At 44.3% G+C, this 19,944-nt stretch overlaps 2 protein-coding genes across 5 annotated transcripts in view; both read right to left on the bottom strand.

Moving 5' to 3' along the window:
• Agbl4 (AGBL carboxypeptidase 4) overlaps positions 1-19,944 on the bottom strand; it is a 1,469,059-nt gene that overhangs the window by 204,015 nt on the left and 1,245,100 nt on the right. The window lies entirely within an intron of this gene.
• The window catches only part of Bend5 (BEN domain containing 5), a 46,538-nt gene that overhangs the window by 13,031 nt on the left and 13,563 nt on the right, over positions 1-19,944 (bottom strand). For 2 of the 4 annotated variants that reach the window (XM_046468730.2, XM_046468731.2), the window contains 3 exons: positions 18,392-18,525; positions 15,958-16,342; positions 607-755 (listed from right to left, as the gene is read on the bottom strand). In XM_046468730.2, the coding sequence (XP_046324686.1) occupies positions 607-755; positions 15,958-16,342; positions 18,392-18,525 (668 nt within the window). Of the gene's footprint in view, positions 1-606; positions 756-15,957; positions 16,425-18,391; positions 18,526-19,944 lie in introns of all 4 variants that reach the window. The other 2 variants (XM_046468733.2, XM_046468732.2) reach the window with 2 other exon arrangements.

The raw sequence follows: 19,944 nt of genomic DNA, 5'->3' as shown, positions 1-19,944 counted from the left end.
TCCATTATTTTTCATCCCTGTATCAATCCAATTATGACTAGTCCTTTAGTTTTCTTTTATGACTTGTTTTCAAGGTCATACAAGAAAATCCGAGTGATATGTGGCCCTAGCCTGTGGGGTTGGCATTGCTGAATACATAGCAGAAAGGCAGCTTAGGGACAGAGCGTGTCTTACCCCTGTCCCTGGCATCTAGCATGGGGCTGGGAAATAGATTTTGCAAATGGTGAATGAATACATATTGAGTTGGAATCTGTAAATAAGGTATTTTATTTCCACTTCACCTTATAAATTTAGGCATGTGGTTTCTCAGGAAGGTAGGACAAGTTTCACCAAACTATCATGGGAATCTTTAATCTTTCTTACTAATAAGCTATTTTAAAATGTCAGTTAGTTTTACAGTTGCTTTGGCCCCAAATTAAAAAAAAATTGAAAAAGAGAAAGTCCCAGCAAACCTATACTAGTTGTTACAACACAAACAGTCACTCAGGGCAAGGCCAGGAGGCTGATTGGTCAAAGTTGTGCTTTGGAAAGCTCCCACCATACTCTCCGTCTTTACTCTGACTAACAAACACTTGCAGGGAATGGATATTGAGCTTAAAACACTACCTTGCCATTGTCTAGGATATACTTGTCCATGACAGGCGCAGGAGCGGGGTAATAGGACGACGTATTTGCTTCCTCACTGAAAGTGCTCCGTAACTCCGGCTCTGGTTCGAGACATTCTGACTTTACTTTTTCCAAGTCAATGGCGGGACCTAGGCAGTTAAGAAAAGAGATCTGTCTAGAACTCCAAGGAAAATAAAAGACAAATATTTTTAACTACGCATCTATCAGCACATGGTGGCACAAAAAAAATTATGCTAGCTTATTTTTGTCTGTTGCACTACACTTAAACCCCAACTTGAAAATAATATGAGGTATGAATGTCACAAGGGAAAAGGTGGAAAATTGGAAGACAAGAATGGACTAGATTCTAATTAAGTATGAATGAAGAGCAGTCTTCTAGGGTATCATTGTTTACATGGAAAGGCAGGGGATTCAACTTCCTGAACAGCAAAGAGGTTCTATTCAGACTGCTTTGGAAGAGAAAGAATGGCAATTACTTGAAAATGCAAATTGCATACTTGCCCCAAACCCTATTCCTGTAGCCCACAGTGAAGAGGGCCACAGTGGAAGAAGGTAGGCAAGAAAACTGCATGAGGAGGTACAAAGACCTCCCCCACTCTAGGAACTAGTACTAGACTAGAACATTCCAACCAAGAAATTAAAATACAATACAGATTAAGCCCCTGATTGCTTGATCCAGCAGCTATTCTGATTTTTATTTTAATGCAATCAAGGCAAATTATGTGAGGTTTAAACAGTGAAAGGAAGCTAGATAAATGGTGGTGGCTTCTAAGGGTTTTTTTTTTTTTTTCATCCATCAGTTTTTAAAAATGATGGACTATTTTTTTTAAATCACCTATTGTATCTTGATTACCAAAGGGTAGAGAAACAGAATGAAAATGGGTAAACAAAACCAAATGACTTGATTGACGTTTGTGGAAGAACCACACCAAAAGCCAACATGCTAGAAATTCTCCCTATGCAAATATTTCAGGAATTGACTAGGATCAGGGACCTACATATGGCTGTGCGTATAACTTTGATAAATTCAGAGTCCAGCCTTCCCTTATCCTAACTGAGTTGACAAATGGGCATAAAGCTCCTTATATACTAAATCCTCCTGCATAAACAATCAGGTTGCAACTCTGTATTCAGTTGCCATATCCTAGACTTTGGTTGGTGCTAGAGGAGTGTTAGTGGTTTTGTTACTAAAATTTCTTCTGACAGGGCTTCCCAGAATGAGAATATCAATCCTGAATTGTTGGCAGCGGCCTCTTGCAAGATAGAATCTGTATAGTCTGTACAGATTTAAGCATGAAGTTTGCACACTGCTGAATGTAAGATGGCTAGGGAATGCAAGGTGCAGATGGAAGAGCTCACTTCATCTTGGTAGAGAGAATTCAGGTTGCATTCCTGGCTCAGCCTTGTTTGAACTGTTATCACAGGTAAATGAACTGCAGATGCAAAATCGGCAGAGTGAAGATCCAACAGTATAATCATTCTACTAGCATCTCTCAACCATTTCTGACCTATTCAAGGGCTGGGCCCACCTCTAATTTTTCCTTTTGTTGCGAGCATGTGCCTCAGAGTAGGTTCTCTCTAAATGTTTGCTACAGGAATAAAAGAATGGCAACAATGAATGAATAATTCTAAAATTTCAGAAACATGTGCCAATGTTTCCCCTTTGTACTTGACCTTGAGTTGAATCTCGGAGATACAAACAAGTAGAGTGTTTGATTTTTTTTCTCAGAACTGGACAAAGGTAATTACTTTAGTTTCCCCTAAAGCACATGGCTGAGTTGGTGTCTGAGGTCTCTCTGCTCTGATGTTCAGCGACAGGAAAAAGGAATAAGCTGAGATGAGGAGGTCTATGCTGCTGCTATCTTTCAGGTTATCTTTGGCAAAACAATTACCCTCTGAATCCTTCTTTTCCTTCTACTAGAGAAGGTTATTGAATAAAGGAAGGAATCTAGTCCACTTACAACTTGAATCTGGTTTTCTGCCATTTGTCTCCAAAATGGCTGCTAGGGAGATCTTCCATATGACCTGTCCTTCCTTGCTTAGGATCCCCACTCCCCTCAACAGTAAGTCCCACATGATGGCCCAGGACAACTGCCTTCTCTCAGCCTACAGGGCTCATGTCTTGCTCCTCACTGATATTCACTTTTGCTAAGATTTCCCAAGTGCTGTATTGTCTCAGGCCTCTGTGCTGCTGCCTGGGCCTTAAAGGCTTGCACATCTGTCTTGCCCAGTTCCTAGTCAGACTTGGGAACCACCCAGCTGCTCAGGTGTCTCCTTTGTGGGGTGTTGCTCTACAATAGAGGTTCCTACATTGTAAATACTAACAAATCGTATTTGATTCATCACCTTGTCTTTTTTTAAAGTTAGACTGTGAAGCTCTTTAAGAGCAAAGTTTTTCTCCCTTTGGGACCCAGGGCAGTGCCTGGAGCATGACAGACTCAAGAAATTCTTCATCGCATGGGAGGAGAGAGAGAGTTACTGGTGGTGGGGTCTTTAATGGGCTGGAGTAAAGATTCTGAAATAAAGCCCTGCTGCCAAGTGAGGATGCCTGGGGTCAGAGGTGGAAAACTCTTCTCTTGAACATCTATAATCTTTCTTGCAGCCCAAGAAGTAGAAATCAGAACTAAGTAGAAATCAGAAGCCTCTAGACAGGAGAGTGGACAGTCCAGATCTGGCTGCATGCCTTGTTGGTCCCCTCCCCATAGTGAGGCACCACTCTAGTCCAAGTGGCCTGTTTAACTCTCTCTAGACTCACACACCGTTCTTTCTCACCTGGAAGGCTTTGCTTGTACTTCGCCCTATCCACCTACCGAAGTTCCCCCAGTGATTCAAGGCCTGACATAAATGCCACCTCTACCACGAGGCTGTCCTGTCCCCTCCAACAGAAATAAGCAATTCCCTCCACCCCTTGGCTTAGGATTTGGGGCCAGAGCTGCTACTGGGGTTTAAGCACAGAGCTGGCCCCCCACTATTCAGGTGGCTGTGATTTCTTCAGGTGGTGGAGCTCCATGCTCCTTAGATTCTTCCTGCCCCATCCCTGTTCTGCCAGACTCATCAGATGCCCTCGTTTGTTCCTCTGTATGTCTCCCGACTACACTGTTGGGCTCAGGACAGGCACGAACTGTGTCTTTTTATGTCAGAGACCAGGGCTCACCTAGCACCTGGTTCAAATTCTGAGATACTTTACACATAAATAATTACTTAACCTTTCTGACCTTCTGGCCTTCCCTGAATGGAGGAATGACAACTGCATCTAGGTGGAAGTGAAAATTAAATGAGTAAAACACATAGATAAGGGGATTATCATAGAGTCTGGCACAGAGTAGGTGCTTGGTAAATCAGCCCCCACCATCCATTCCCATACACATTTCTGAGCTGGCTTTTGTCTCTGCTAAACTGTGGGCTGTGTAAGCCAAGGCCCCTGCTGGCCTGCTGTTGCCTCTGGTGCTTAGCCCAGCACAGAGCAGGTCCTTGCAATCCTCTGCCACCCCTCTCTCCTTTGCTCTTGCTAATCTCCTCAGGGACTGATGGCACTTTCTCAAATACTGTGGCTACTGCAGTGGGATCTCTGGCTCTCAAGGCAAACTATTTCCTAAACTATTTCAGTCAGCACTGTTTATGCCTGGGCCTTAGTGCCTGGTGGCCATTCTCTACAAGAACCTTTTCCTCCCAGAGCACTGTAAATGGAAGGTCCCTGGCGTGTCAGCCTCAGCAAGGAGGGCAGCTAGGAAGACCACCAAAGGCATATCTTGAAAGGGACCTTTCAATAGACCTGGTGTGACTACCTGCTGTGTGACCTCAGCTTCCCTGCTTGGCAGTGGGGATTACCCAGCACCAGTACAGACTCCAGGGGCCTCTGGAAGAGCCCAGGACTGCAGCAGGCACAGGCCAGGGGCTCAGTAAATGGCAGATGAGTGAAGGAATGAAAGGAACGAATCAGTCAATTAAGGCCTGGAGTTCAGCACCATAGAATCAGGAAGAAAAGGAACAAAAAAACATGTGGCTTCTTTGGGGAGAGGAGGGAGGGCCTCTAGTGCTTTTAATTTAAGGGAGGGGGGATTACTTCATTGTAGATTTTAGTGGGCTCCACTCCCTGATGTTGGCAATTTACATCTCATTACAACAAATGCTTCAGATTGCTGTTTTGCTTTAAAAAATTTCTGAGGCATTGTTCTCCCTCCAACACATGTGACCAAATTAGCCACAATAATAAGCACTTGCGTTAAGAGACAGCGTTGTATGAACTGGTGCAGATATTTTAGGTAACAAAGGAACTTTTTTTTACTTTGTGGGAAGAGTAGGAAAAAAAGAAAGCCCTTTTGATCCACTTGCATTCTGGTATTGACACACACTTGAAGTTTATTTTGGGGAAAATATACCTTCCATGGAGAGAAACCTCTCAGCTGAGTAAAGGAAGCTTTTAAAGGAGTATAAAAGGTAGTGCTTGTCTCTTCCCTCAATCATTCATGAACTCACTTATCATGCAATCTGATGGCACACCAGGATCTAGGCTCTGTAAGAAGCACTGGGGACTCAGGGACAAATCAAATAAGTCCCAGTTCTGGATAACTTCAGAATTTAACATGTGAAACGCTATTATTATTATATACAGATGGCTGTGATTTGATGGATGAGCAATGGATTTGGTGTCAGAAAAATACAGTACAAATCCTGATTCTGTAGCCTACAAACTTAACCTCTTTAACACAGTGGCTTTGCCCACAAAATGGGGATCATGGCACAGAGTAAGGGTATTAAATGTTTATTGGCTCAACAAAGAAATAAGATGACACACTTCTCTATTCTTGTTTAATCCTAAATTGGACTCATACAGTTCCTCTGAAAAGATTTTGAAAAAGTCACTGCTTGTGTGATTTGCAGGAGGTTTGGAAATCATCATTTCTTTGAAATATCTATATGTTTGGGCATTTCTGATTTCTTCTGAAATAGAAAGGTTAATGATAACCTTTAGAATGTTCTGTTATGTGATATTAGTGTGCCTTAAAAAGAATGATTAAATCCTTCTACTTCTGGAGGTTTTCTATTACAACTACTATTCTAGCTTCTTCAAAAATGTGAAATGAATGAAGTCAACTCTTAAATGCATAAAAAAATACAAAAATCCCTACAGAGGGGGTTTAGATTCTAGATTTAGTAGAATAAAGATGATCTTCTTTCTCAAGAAGGATCCAAACAAAGGAACAGCAAGGTAACAACAAAGGAGGTAAATAAAGGGCTTAGAAAGAGACAGGAGATGACTCAGAGTTGAGCAGGTGGATCTGCCTCTGCAGATATCACCGCAGCCCCAGGAAGGCCGTGGCCACTCTGGGCTTAGACTGTACCCAGGTTACTCCAATGGGAGAGAGCCCCCATGACTGTGCTGTAACTGCACAGTCTCCTTCTTAGCTCCAGTGAGGGCAGAGACAAATCTGGTCTTAATCCTTGAGTTAGAGTTTATTCTGCATCTACTAAGTGCCTGCCCTCAGATAGGTGACCTTGATTGATTTACAGTCTGACAGCATAAAGAAGCTCCAAAAAGATTACAGCTGCAGCCGACAAGGGTTAGGATGAAGACAGTGGAAGGAAAGCAAAGGTGTAAGGAAGGCTATAGATGGACTGTCACAAACTTCTGTGCAGAGGCTTGGAGGACAGGCAAGAGCTTGTTGGGTGTGAGGCCCTTGGGTGAAGACAAGCAGCGCAACATACAGGCTCCCTGACTGACCACAAAGTGAGCAGTGGACAATCTGCACATTTGGACAGGGAGGCACCACCACTGGCTAAAAGCACCTGCAAGACTTCAGGGAAGAGTGGCAGCTTGGCTGGGCTCTGGCGGGAGACTGCGGTTTGTGAGTGAGGGCTGGGGCAGGCTTTGCTGGGCAGAGGAGGAGAAGCAATTCTAGCATTTGGCCTGGACTTGGCAAGACTCCGGCAGCTCCGTGGATGCCTCCACAGTGGGGCCACAGTTGTTCACTGGGAATCTGAACCAGGGAGCAGCAGAGCAGGGCTGAACCTGACAGCCCCCTTTCAAAGGGGTGAAGCACCACAGCAAAGAGTTGTTAGAAGCAGGCTCACATCCCCCATCTTGGGGGTCAATGTTTTCCCCCTACTTGGAGGAATTGTAACTGTCCATTTCAAATGACACAGCAGAGGACAGGTGACTGACACCTATGGAATGTTCTGTTAAATACAACAAAAGTCTCTCTTTTTATCTCTATAGCACTTTTCACCCCACCATCACATGATTATTTTTTCAACATCACTGACTAGAACATAAACTCTGAGGGCATGAGGAGAGGGTGGACACAGTCTTGTTTGCTGCTGTGTTCCCAGCAGCTAGCACAATGTCCCTGGCTCATATCACATACTCGTTCAACAAGTGTGCAGTGAAAGAACTTAATCCTCGGGGCAGTCCTGCAAAATCAATCTTATTATCTTTGTAGAGTCTTGGGTGAGGTAAAGTGGTGTGCCTCAAGTGACACGGGTGGTAAGTGCTCAAATTCAGGGCTGTGAATTTGTGCAAAGCCTGGCTCTTCCAGGGATTTCACAGCCTTTTCACCTAATGCTCATGCTGTGGGACTCTTGGCTGGTCTGTGACCTTCCCTGGCCTTCCTAGAGGACAGTGAGGAACTTCATTGATGTGTGTGGGGTTATGGGTTATGGTAGGGAATGTCACAAGGATGCATCTCACTTCTAGGAGTTCTGAGCCTATGCTCAGCTAGCTGGTGGCCACTGATCTGACTTCTTCACTGTGGTTATTCCCCCTCCTCCCATCCAACTATCTGGCCCAGCTAGTATTCTCAGGGCAGCACAGGGCATGTGCAAAGAAGCATGGAAAGCCTTATACATGCTCTTCATGTATGTAATATGGTCTTTGGTCCTGGACTAGAATTAGTTGGGTTGAGGTGCTAGGGGTTGTGGTGGGAATAAGTGGGATGGATGGTGTAGGGTTGCCCTTGGGCTCCTGAAGTGTTGCTGTGGGCAACTGTGAGCACCTTAGGGCAAGAGTTCCGGAGAGGCAGAGTTTGATCATGTGGCTGAAGTCTCCCTGCCATATTAATCCATGACCCTGACCATAGTTGATGCTTCTTTCAGGGCATGAGCCTAGTTCAGAGGAAAATGGCAACTCAGGGGCTTAGACTGTACCCCAGGTTACTCCAATGGGAGAGAGCCCCCATGAATCTCCTGCAGTACGAGGCTACTTCTCCAGTCTCGCCGCACTTGCTACCACAAGTTCACTGTGCAGTTAGGCCAGAAACTATCCTGAGTTCCCTAAGTAACCCTGCCTCTCTCACAACTCCAAATCTTTGTTCAGACTCTTTGATTGCCTGAGATGCTATTCACTTCCTCTTCATTTGGATAAATCAAACTAAGTTCCTTAAGTTGTGGCCTTCTACAGCCACCTACAGCAGCCCCACCCAGTCTTGGAAGAACCTTCTTCTATATCCTCTCCCAAAAGCAAGAGACTAGGAGCAAAGCAAGCCTCTCACTGTATTCCACTGAGGATGTGACTCTTGACTCTTTTGACACTGACAGGGTCTTATCTATTTCATTTCCCCATGGAAAGCACAGGGCCACAGGAAGAATCCAACAAATGTTTTCTGCATAAAAACATTTCCATATGGCCAGAGCTGTGCAGTGACAGGAGGGGCTGCATTAGATGGCAGCAAGAGAGCATTCTATTCTAGGAGGCCAGTGTAGGAGAATGAACTAGGTGGGTCCTGGATGCCTACAAATTCCCTCCTAACCACCAAGCACCCCTGGGGCAGCAAGAGAGGGTGTGGCCAGCCTCCAGGTCTTGCTGAGTCCTGGTGGCTAGACTGATTCCATCCATCTGCATCCACTAAGCATCAACCTTCTAGTGCTTCATTAAAAAAAAAAAAAAAAAAAACACAAAATAAAACCCAAATACTCAGATTCCTCACAGCACAGCGTGTCCTTTCCTCTCTCTGGGCTCTAGCTTTCCCAACAATACGATGGGACTGAAACATTGAATTGGGTTCTCTCTATAGATAATTTCTATGAAAACTCTAGAAATTTTCTGGTGACATCTTGAGGCCATGTAGTCTGGAAAGGCAGAAACTATAAAGAAATGGTGGGCTTTTAAATTAAGCAGGAAATATCCATCTTACAGTGCATAGGTCCTGTAGTCCCCAAACCCACTGCAGCACATGTAGATCTAATTGTGAGGGCAGGTAGAGGAGGGGATGGTGCAGCAGAAGCACACGGGCTGAGTGACTAATCAAACTTCCTCATACATGGAACAGTGAGATAGGCCTCAGTCTAAAACCTTGTTCTACCATTTCCTGGGTGTGTGGCCTTAGGCAAGTTACCAAATCTCTCTGAACCTATTTCCTCTTCTGATGATCGTATCCACCACTGAGGTTGTTTTATATATGAAAAGCCCTCAGTATCTGGTCCAAGAGGTGCCAGAAGAGCCAGCTTTTGTCTATATCAAACTCTTTCCCACCTGCATTTCCTAACTAGAAAATCCAGCAGCAAACAAGTCTATAACAAGATGAAACTGAAGGCAAAGACCCATTTTAATGGAGGAGAACATCTCACTCTGGCAAGAGGGGAAAACCTAGTAACTTCCTCTGGGTGTTCTCACTACCTGAGCACTTAGCAAAGAGACAGCCTAGAGACAGATGTCCCTCAGTTTCATCCCCATGGCCCCCAGGAAAATGGACTCCGGGAAGAAAGAAGAAGAAGGATCCTAAATTGTTCAGACACTCTGAAATTGACTTTTAAAATATCTTGGATGAACTGTGGTTAATTCTGATTCAGTCAACAGCGCAAAACACATCCTTCAAAATGGAATATGACCAAGATCTTTCAGATAAATGACTGCAGCTCTCACTGTTAGAACTCTTACTGCCATCAAAGCAGAGGAGGTACAGGGGACAGTGAATTGTGGCACTGCTGAGGTGAAAGGCAGACTGTGGGGCTCCCCTCTACAGCGACAATAGGACAACCTGACTGGACTGAGGGGCTCCTGCCTGTCCTCTTCAGCCTCTCTCAAAGCCCAACTTTTCCCCCTGCTCCTGCTCTATGGTGAGAATGATTGAGGGCTGGAAGAGATGGAAAGGGCTCTGAGATAAACACACCTCAGGAAGAATCCCTGTCAAAAAGGAAACTGAGCCGTAACTGGTGATGTCTCAAAGCAGAGATAAGGTCAAAGGGAGTGATTGAGAATGTGAGATGAGAAGATGAAATTCTGCCCAGGAAAATTGGGGGAGAGAGGGCAGACAATTTTACAAACTATAGTCCAGGTATAGTTATAAAATGGACTAGTCAAATACAACTTCTGAGCTTAGAAGGGGAAGTAGGGGTTGGCCAAGGATTATGATGTGGCAGACAGCCACACCCATATGTTCTGCTGTAGGATGAGTACCTGTGAAGTGTCAAACACTGTACACACATTATTTCTTGTACATCTTCAAGTGACCCTACATCTTAATTTAGAACCTACTAAGTACCTACTATGTGCCAACCTCTGGGAAAACATCTTTACGGCATTTGTTCAGTTAATTCTCTAAAGAACCATATGGTTGGTACTATAATTGACCGTTTCATACACTAAGGCCCAGGAAATTAAGTAACTTGCCCAAGGTAACAAAATAAGAGCCCAGAAGAGTCAGAATTTAAGTCTCCAATACTTCTGACCTCAGGGACCATAAGTCTCCAATACTTCTGACCTCAGGGCTCTTCATCTTCAAGCTGGGTGTCCTGCCTGGGTGTGGTGGGCTTTAAGATACCCATTTTACAGAAAACAGAATGAGAAGTGTTAAATTATTTGCTTGAAGTTACACAGGCAATGAATTAAGAGAACTGATATTCAAACCCAAGCAATATCTGTTGCTGAAGTCTCCAGTACAGGGGAAGCCCAGCAGGAAGCATTTGGCTGACATTAGCTGCCTTTTCTAAGGCACCATCAGAGATTTGGGCTTAAAGGAGCCAGATCCAACCACAAAGGATTTTAAAGATCAAAGCTGGTATTTTAACAGACCTTGGACAGACATAGGGCATAAACTCAGAGGGTTACAGAGGTGTTAGCAATCCAGCTCTGAAGAGCCAAGACAGATATGCAGGCCACATGACTTTCTCCTTCTTCAAAAATTTTAACCAGCTTATGATGTAGCCAACAGGGACATTATCTCTTCTTTTCACATTCTCTTCTCTCAAATGGAGATAATAATCCTTACCTGGCCTTGCAAGGCTACTAGACTAGTCCAATGAGATAAAAATGTACAGTGCTATGTACATGTAAATTACTATTATTATTATTATCTGTGCCTCTTCTGGTCAGAATTCATCATTTCTTCCTACATTCCTTGTTAAAATACACACAAAATCTAAAATTATCACCTGCCTCCCTCCTGCAATTACAGCGCTGATTTTATTCTGCCCTGGTGTCCTGTGTACACTTGGTGCCACCGTTAGACCTGTGTGTCTCCTGAAAGCAAGGATTATGTCTCCTTCATATTCCTCACAGAGCCCTTTAGCACCTTACCTCAACTAATGTTATCTGACTCACACCAAAAAAAATTACACTATGTAATTGGTGCTTATGGTGTTAAAAACTGGTTGGTAGGGGGCGATTCCTAAGCCTTGGTCCTTATCTACTAAGAATAAAGAAACTAGCTGAGGAGAAACTGAGAAAGGCCCTAGGGATGATTCCACTTTCATGCAAGGGTGCTTGCCTTCTCCCTGGGTCTCTACTGTTCTGTTTTCCCTCACCCCTAGGAATTCACTGAGGCTGGGTTTCAAAAATATTCACATACTAGCTTCTGAATATTTAAAAAAGGGACCCTGTCTCATTTATTTCTGTATTTCCAGCACCTAACCCAGTCTTGGCACAAAGGATACGCTCAATATGTTTGTTGAAGAAAAGAAAGACTAAATGAATGACCAAGGAGGTCAACAAGTGTGTGCACTGTCAATCAGAACACCTTCATGCTCCTCGCATCTGTAGCATTTACTTCTCCAGGGGAGGGTGGGCAGGAAAGGGAAGAAAAGGAAAAGCTAAGGGCAATTATTGAACACTTATAGTATGCTGGTGACAGGGCTAAATTCTACATTTGCTTCTTTATTTAATTTTGACAGTTGTCATGGAAGACTTGAGAAAGGACACTCAAGGGACAGGGGCAAGATCCTGAGCCATTAGAAATAGGGATGTTTCCCATGCTAAGATCATGGAAAAGAAAAATTATGTTCTACAAAGAGAAGACTGCAGAGTCCCACTTATGGTCTGCAGAGTCATCCCCAAGTGAGTGACAATGAAATCGAAGGGCTAAAGAAGAAGGCCGTATGGGTGTGGGTTCAGAGAGAAGCACACTGGACCAGGGAAGGAGGCCCCTGGCAATAGACCAGTGACACTTTCTGAACATGTTTCTTCATTAGCAAAATAAGGGCAACAGCCTATATCCTCTCTCAGTTGTTTCACAGTCCTACGGCTCCATGTTGTAGAGCATGATTCCATGTTCTGGTTAAATACATTTTTTAGTTTTTGAAAAATAAATGAAAGAAGATTGAATAAATACACAATGAAGAATTAAACTATCTAGTGAAGTCTTTGCAACAACTTCTACCATCTTGCTGTATCCCCACACTTCTGTGTAGGGCTCCACTTTCTGTCTCCAACCTCCCCAACCATTTTAACACCTGGCTGCTAAAGGACAAGCTCCCTACTCCAAGGCCCTCATGAGCCTCAAGAGGCCAGGCCAGGCTCTCCACTCCTTCCCATTTATCACCTGCAGGACCCCACTGCCTGAGGAGTCTATAGTGCTTCTTCTAGACAGGGAGAGTTCCTTTTAAAATGAGCATCTCCTGACCTGATGGTCTCCCTGGTTTCTGAATTTGCCTATTAGGGTATGAGTGATCCAGTACCAAAGTGGACAAAGGCTTTTGGGCTGGTACCTTGGAGAGTGGGTAGGTGAAATACTCATGAACAGACCTCCAAGAGCAATGCTCACGCCAGGCCTAGGGATGGAAGATGGCAAAGCCCAGCTCCACATCAAGCCGGAATGTGTTTCCTAGAGCACACATGGAGTTGAGTGTTGATCAGGGTCTTTCTCTCACTTTCTGTCTGCTTTATTTCTTGGTGTTGTTTACAGATCAAGAGCTGGTATACCAGGGCTGTCTTCCTAGACTCACCAAGAAAGAGAGCTCCACCTTAATGCTAGCCTCTTCTCCACTACTGTTTATTATAAATTTTAATCACATGTTTACCTCCATCCCCACCCTCTGCCTGCCTTCCGATGTCTTTGTTTTCTATCTCCCAAGTTCCTAAGCTCAGAAAATATTTGGTTGATGCCAGCTGAATAACTGAATGAACACTGAACAAACACATATAACCCCTTTATCTTCTTTTACAGAAAAAGGTCATGAGAGGCAGAAAAGTGAGTTAACCTGTCTATGATCATACAGCAAACTGCTGATTGGGGGAGACAGAGTTAAAAGCCAAACCTGGCCCAGTCTTAGTTCCTTCACTAAATGCCATGGAAAAGGTCCTAACAGTAACTGAGTACCAGAATGTCAGGCACTCTGCTGTATGTCACAAGGTTGTAAAGGGGAAAGTCACATTTTATAGATGAGGACACTGAGGTTCAGACAAGGGCTCTCTGCCTAGACTGCCCCTCACGCTTCCCCTCTACTCACTCTAGCCTGGATGAAAAAACTCACCCTTCAAGCTTCAGCTTAGAAGTCTTTTCCTTCAGGAAGCCATTCTTCCCTCACCCCAAGAATTTTCTGGGGTCCCTTTTCAGCTATGCCTAGCCCTCTGTGCTTTTGTCTCTATGGTGGCATCTGTGTACTGTGCCATTATTGATTCGGTGTCTGTCTCCTCACCAAACTCCGGAGCTTCTCAAGGGCAGAGGGCAAGGACTGTATCCCCAATAAAAAGAACTCTCATTTACCACTAGGCAAAAAACCTGGTATGCAGCACGAGACCAATAAATATTTATAGGAAAGAAGAAGAACAGGGGAAGGAAGAAAAAGAGGAAGGAATGAAATGTTTCCAAAGCCACAGAGTTGGGAAGTAGGGAAGTTGGGGTTTGAATCCAGGCCTACCTGGTTCCAAAGATTATACTCTTTCTGTAAAAATATACAGATGCCTCCTATTGATAGAGACCCTTTTATTACTATGACCCTTGTGGATTTTTCTTAGAACTTATATTACCATTCTTCAGTTAATATGTGTTAATCAATAGATGTTAAGCTTTCCAGGCTGGGGACAATGGATGCCCACAACTCTAAGAGCACAGGGTACTGCACATGGTAGGATCTCCAATCATACTGTGGCTTTAGCTTATCCTGTTGCGATGATATCTGTGACTCAGAACAGGGAAGAGCTAGCCACCCGCCCTCACAGGGATGGCAGAGCCAGGAAAGTCAAGACACAAAAACTATGGCCAGAGTCAGGTCTGTCTACATACTTTAGGATGAAAAAAAGCATATGCTCTTGCTAAATGCGGTGTCTCATTGCCTGAGGTTCAGGAGTGGTTTCTAGAGTTTAAACTCAGTTCATGACCATGCAAAACAGGTAGTTTCCCGGGGCAGTGAAATAATGGTGAGGAGAGGTTTTGTTGTTAGTGTGCCTCATCCTCCACCAAGAAGTTCACAAAAGACATAACACACACAGCACAATGAACATACAAATTATTCACTTGAAGATCAGGAAACATTTTTTTTTTTCTCTCTCTGAAAATTTCAGTTCTTTCACCATCCTTCACCCCCACTCTAAGATGAACACAGCTTTCTCAAATTTTTCCATTTGTGGTTTCTCTTTGAAATTTTATTTGAATAAAGAACTTCAATATTTCTGAAGTTACAAATCACTTGTGACCTCCAGTATCATTGTGAACCTTGACGGGCTAAGATTTTGGGGACCATGGTTGAGGTGAAGGCAGCGGTGGGGAGTGGGAAAGTTACTACCCAAGAATCAGGTAATGTCGTCTTAGACACAGCTCTGCCTCCACCTTGCTGAGTAACTCTAGCATGTCCTACTCTAGTCTCCTTCTTTGTCACAGGTGCATGAAAAGGCCTCTCTCTGACTCCTTGAGCTATTGAGACAATACCTTGGGGACATACTTTAAGAGGCAAAAAGTACCAGCAAATATAAGGCAGGTAAAAGCACAATTATCTAAACAAATAAAAAAGGAAAGGAGCTTTGCACACAAATATATTATCTAGATCATGGAAATCTACTTGAATGAAGTAATTGATTTAAACTTTGAGAACAGACCTGTGTTTCTGGACTAGATTACTCCCCTTTTCAAGCAAAGCACCCTGACTGGGGTTAATTATTGTCTTCAGGGGCCATGGAGGCTATGAACTTGTGTTACAGTGATCTTCTCAGTATGGACTGCTCTCTGCCCTTTACAGTTGTGGATTCTTGTATTCTGAAGGAGCTTTTCTGTCTTGTCCTCTCTGGTAAGCACACATTTCTCCCTATTGTCAAGGCTGCTACCTTTCAGATTTCCCCTCATTCCTGCTTCTAAATCACTTCAGATGAAAAAACCTAAAAGCTTGGTTAGTTGAAATCTGGTACAATATAAAAAGGCTATTAAGTCCTTCTATGAGCAAACCAAAGGAATTTTATACGTCTTTCTAGTCAAGTACCTCCCTGCTCAAAAGCTTTTCAGTACTTTCCATTCCTTCACAATGGAGTCTAAGCCACCCAGTTTTCAAGGCCTTCTACCATCCACACTCAGAGCACATCTGCAGTACCCTTTTTAGTACAGTCTAGGTGTTTTCCCATACTCATGTGTACTGCCCTTGGCCTCCTCCTGTGCCTTGAAATAGTGCCCACCTTCAAGAATAGTGCCCACCTGTCCAAGGCCCAGTTCCTTCCTGAAGTTCTCCTCATGTCCTCAGTTACAAATAACCACTCCACACCCTGAACTTCCAGCATCCCTTCTGTGGCCTTGATTACTTTCTGACTAACTGGAATACAAGTTTTTAGGATCATGTCTAGTTCTCTTTACTGACCCGAGACCTCTTTGGAGAGGGATTTTATAATGCCTGGCAATGCCTCTTGCTAAAAGAATGCATAAATTAGCAGTAACAAATGTTTTGTCAGCCTCTGTTCTCTAAGTCACATTCCCCAGTGTTCCCATCACAGTGTGCCCACTGCTGCATCCATGAGCTCCTATCAGATATACTGAGAGAGGGAAGTGACTTGTCCTTAAGGAACTGCAGAGCCCGGTCTCTGTCCCTCCCTGGCCTCTGCCCCTTGCCTTGGCCTATCTCTCTGTTTAGCCCTCCTGGAAGAGGAGCTGAAAAAAAAATGTCCCCCATTTGGAGTGGTAGGTGGTCTGCTGGGGCACTCACCACTGCCAAGCCGTAGGAGCAACACATCCTGGAGCCTCCGGTTGAGGTCGCGGAGCTCCTTCATTTCAGACACAAGTGCCCCATACTCCTTGAGCTTCTTGGCCTGCTGCACCAGCTGCCTCCGAGTCCGCTCCAGCTCCTGCTGGAGGTGGCGCATCTCCTCCTGTTGCTGCTGGTAGTTGCGCAGCAACTCTTCATACAGAGCCCGGGGCACAACAGCATCCTCTAGACTGTCCATGTCCTCTGTGCCTGGGGAGGCCTCCACGAAGACCTCCTCAGGACAAGTGCTGTGGCCCAGGCTCAGGCCGTTCTGCTTCTCTAGCCGAGCCACCACTGCCTCGATGCTCTTGTGCGCCACTTCGCTCGGCTTCCGCCCCTCAGGTCTCTGTGTAGGACAACGAGAATCAGTTCAGGCAAGGGCAGCTGGGACTTTCTTGGACTGCAGCTCAATATTTCCCCAGACAATCCTAGAATCACAGAACCACAGAACATCAGTGTTTGTAGACAGCTGTGTAAACACTCAGTAAAAGCCCTTCATTTACAAGTGGGAAAACCGAGGTCCAGAGTGTGGAAGGGGCTTGCCCAAAGTCATATGGTCAGTTGGTGGCAGAACCAAGGCTCTGGTTTCCCAGGCCAGCACTTTTTCCATTCCACCACTCTGCCTCTTGGATGTATATACCATGGCCACCCTTCCAAATTCCCCAGCTCCCCACATCCACGATGCCTGGGCAGTTACTTGCTCTTGAGGGGTGATCGATATATATTTGCAAAGAATTAGGGAAAAATCAGGACAGGCTACACCATCACAGGGGAATGGCACTCAACATAAGAAAATAAAAAAGGCCACTCTACCAATGTAACCTTTTCAAGAATGCTTTATTTGGGAAGAATGTTAAAAACTCTAATCCACTCTAATATAGGACAGTAAAAATGTCTTATTTTCTGTTTCTCCACTGCCTACTCAGAACTGGCACTTGGCAGGATCTTGTTAAATGTTTACTCAACTGAAAACTTCAAAGAATGCTAGTATTGGAGGGTACTCAGTTTCCCTCATTTTACAGATGAGGAAATTGAGGCCCAGAGATGGGAATAACCACACTCAGTATCACATGGTGAGTTAAAGAACAGAGTTAGAACCAGCATTTGAACTGAATTTCCTACAAGGTTCCTTCCCCCACATCTATCAGCCTCTCCCTCATCAAGACAGTGAGTTCAGAGAGGAATGTTCACTTAGAAGAGGATTACCCATGACTATCCAGGGTTGGGGACTTAGCTGCCTGAGGAAATTCCTGCTCAAGAGGACAAAGCTTGCACTGAGGGAACTGGGAGTTACAGGACCAGCTGAACTCTTCACCCAGGGCTGGAGGGTTAGGAGCTCTCCTGACTGAGGGCATGTGTGGGAGGTGCAGACAACTGAGGACACAAGATTCTGGACAACTTAACTACCTTGGGCAGGCCTATCTTAACCTTTCACTGAGTTTTGGGAAATTAAAGGGAACCAAAACAAAACAAAGCCATGACTATGAGATTGAGTAACAGGATGAAATCCTATGTCCTTTTATCTGCAGTGATAAAGTACTCCTAGTATAGATGATTTTAGCAGCTTAAATTGTAATGATCACTTACACATCACTATACTGTGAGACCCTGGGCCTAGGGTCTAGCTAATCTCTGGGTAATCTGCATGACCTAAGGGGCCACAGCAGAGGTGCCACAAGTGGCATGAATTGAACACAACATCATATTTTGCAGTAGGCCTTTGGAACAGCCTTGACCTTGTGTCCCAAATCAGATCACGTTCAATGCAGAAGTCACCCTTTTTCCTTCTTTTCCCTCTCCCTTCCTCTGGGATACTCACTTCACAAAACAAAACAGCTAGCTTGCTGAACAAGATTTCTAGCAAGTGTTCAAAGTGAAGGCAGCAGGAGGCCAACTGGGGCCTATAGCAAGGAAATGCCACCTCATGTAAAAGTATTCATCCAAACCAGGGTCCCACAAATGCCCTCTGTGGTCCTGGCTAACATCTTTTCACAATGAGTCCACCCTTAGCTATTTGGGCCATCTGAGAGTGACTAGCTCTAAACTGCTGCTCAAGACCAAGAGCTTCTTAATGTTCCTGGAACTTAGCAGTGACCTCTCCAGAGCTGTGGTCAGGAAGAAACACATTGTTCCAAACCCCTAGCAGTGATGACACTGCACAGACTGTGCAAATGGGACTGTGCTTGGTGGCACAGTATAAATCAGGGCTCCCTGGAAAGTGGGCCAGCGAGGCAAATGCACATTAGCTGTCCCAAGTCTCCTCCACCCTGAAAAAATCATGAACTATGACACCAGGGGACATTTATGTGGGGAAGGAGGCCAGATTAAAATTCTTTAGCTATGAGAAATATAAAAATGTCCCACATACTTCTAAGAAGAGAAAAGATTTTGTTACCTTGATGTGTCTAAGTTGTAAATCTTCTTCCCCATAATCTTTAACCTCCCCATCTTCTTCTATGTGATTGAGGGAAAGTTTGGGGATTTTTATTTTCTTCTGCATCACACTGTTTTCAAGGTCAGATTTGTCTTCTAAAATGTATATCAAGAGAACAACGTTAATCATGAATCAAAATGGTTAAAAAGCCCCAAAACTCAAATTCTAGAAAATGACTGAGGCCAGACCAGTTAAAAAAGAAAAGTATTATTGTCCTGCATGCACAGATCCTAAGAGTAAGGAGCAGGGCAGATCCACCTCTAGGATGGAGGGTATTTGCTCAAAGCACTGTCACAAAAAGTGCTGAAACAGCACCCAAATGAATTCACTTAGGGGTCAAAGTTCAACTTAGAGGGTAGGCTTTATGGAATTCTAGACTCTTGGAATTGGACTGCCTCTAGACTGTCATCTGGTCTGAATTTAACTGGTATATGAACCCCTCAATAATCCAGATCTTTATAAGCCAAGTATCTTCCCAGGAAAACCTGTTGGGTTTCTGCCAGTTCAGACAATAGTGGCACAAGAGGGATAATATCCCTTTGAAGGTAAGGTCTAAGCTGGAAGGGCATGGAACTCCCCACAGTCCTGACGCAAGACAGGCTGAGGAAGGTAGATATGGGAAGAGTAATGAGTAACATTTACTACCTTTTTAATTGTATTAAATCATAGAAGGAGGAACTTCAGTAACCAACTGGTCCAACTCTCATTTCACAGATGAGGAAACTCAAACCCAAAAGATGGGTAAGGCCTGCCCAAAGCGCAGGTCTGAGGAACAGCCAGGAGTAGAAAACTTCCAATGTGCTTAAAACATGTACTGAAGTGTGCTACAAACTGTAAAGTGCTACATCAATACAAAACGATATGATTTCTCCTCACTTTCTCATTGTTTAAGTGCAACCTCAGAGAATCTGTAAGAGTTTTGTTTTGTTTTGTTTCGGCACAGATTTCAAACTATACTTCCCAGATCTGTCTCTCACGGGAGGTGTCAAAAGTAAAATTTCAAATGCTAGGGCTCCAGAGATAGAAATCTGAACCCACTCTGGAATTGGCCCCCTGTGGTAAAATAGTTTGTGTTCTGGGCTTGAATTGAGACTTTGGGAACCATTGTTTCTTACACTCCCCAAAGGCTGCCACTGTTGTACTTTAAGTGCAGTCTCTAGCATGTTACCCAAAGCATGATACACCCCATAGTTGGTTAAATCTAGTCTCCAGGGGTCTTCATGCATGAATGTGTTTGTCTGTGTTAAGATGGCCTTACACCTCACCCAGGCCATGGTGGGTGAGGTATAAGGCCATCTCCTTACAACTTGTTAGTAAAGCTGAGAAGGATGCTTATTAATGAATGTACTCAAATGCTAAGTCTTTCTAAATGGTCTTAGGAATGGAGGCCCAGATTATCAAAGGTGGGACTTGAGTCAGAAACACCTGTTTGGCCCTCAGCCATTCCATGACAGGGGAAGGAGAGGCGAGCAAGATCTTAGTCTCCAAGCTCAGGCCTCTCCTCCATAACCAGA

The sequence above is a fragment of the Marmota monax genome, unplaced genomic scaffold (genome assembly GCF_021218885.2).
Source record: "Marmota monax isolate L192 unplaced genomic scaffold, Marmota_monax_Labrador192_F-V1.1 WCK01_AAM20220418_F8-fsc00008, whole genome shotgun sequence".
Taxonomy (NCBI): domain Eukaryota; kingdom Metazoa; phylum Chordata; class Mammalia; order Rodentia; family Sciuridae; genus Marmota; species Marmota monax.
Note: the sequence above shows the minus strand (reverse complement) of the source record. Positions and strands in the feature narration are given on the sequence as shown.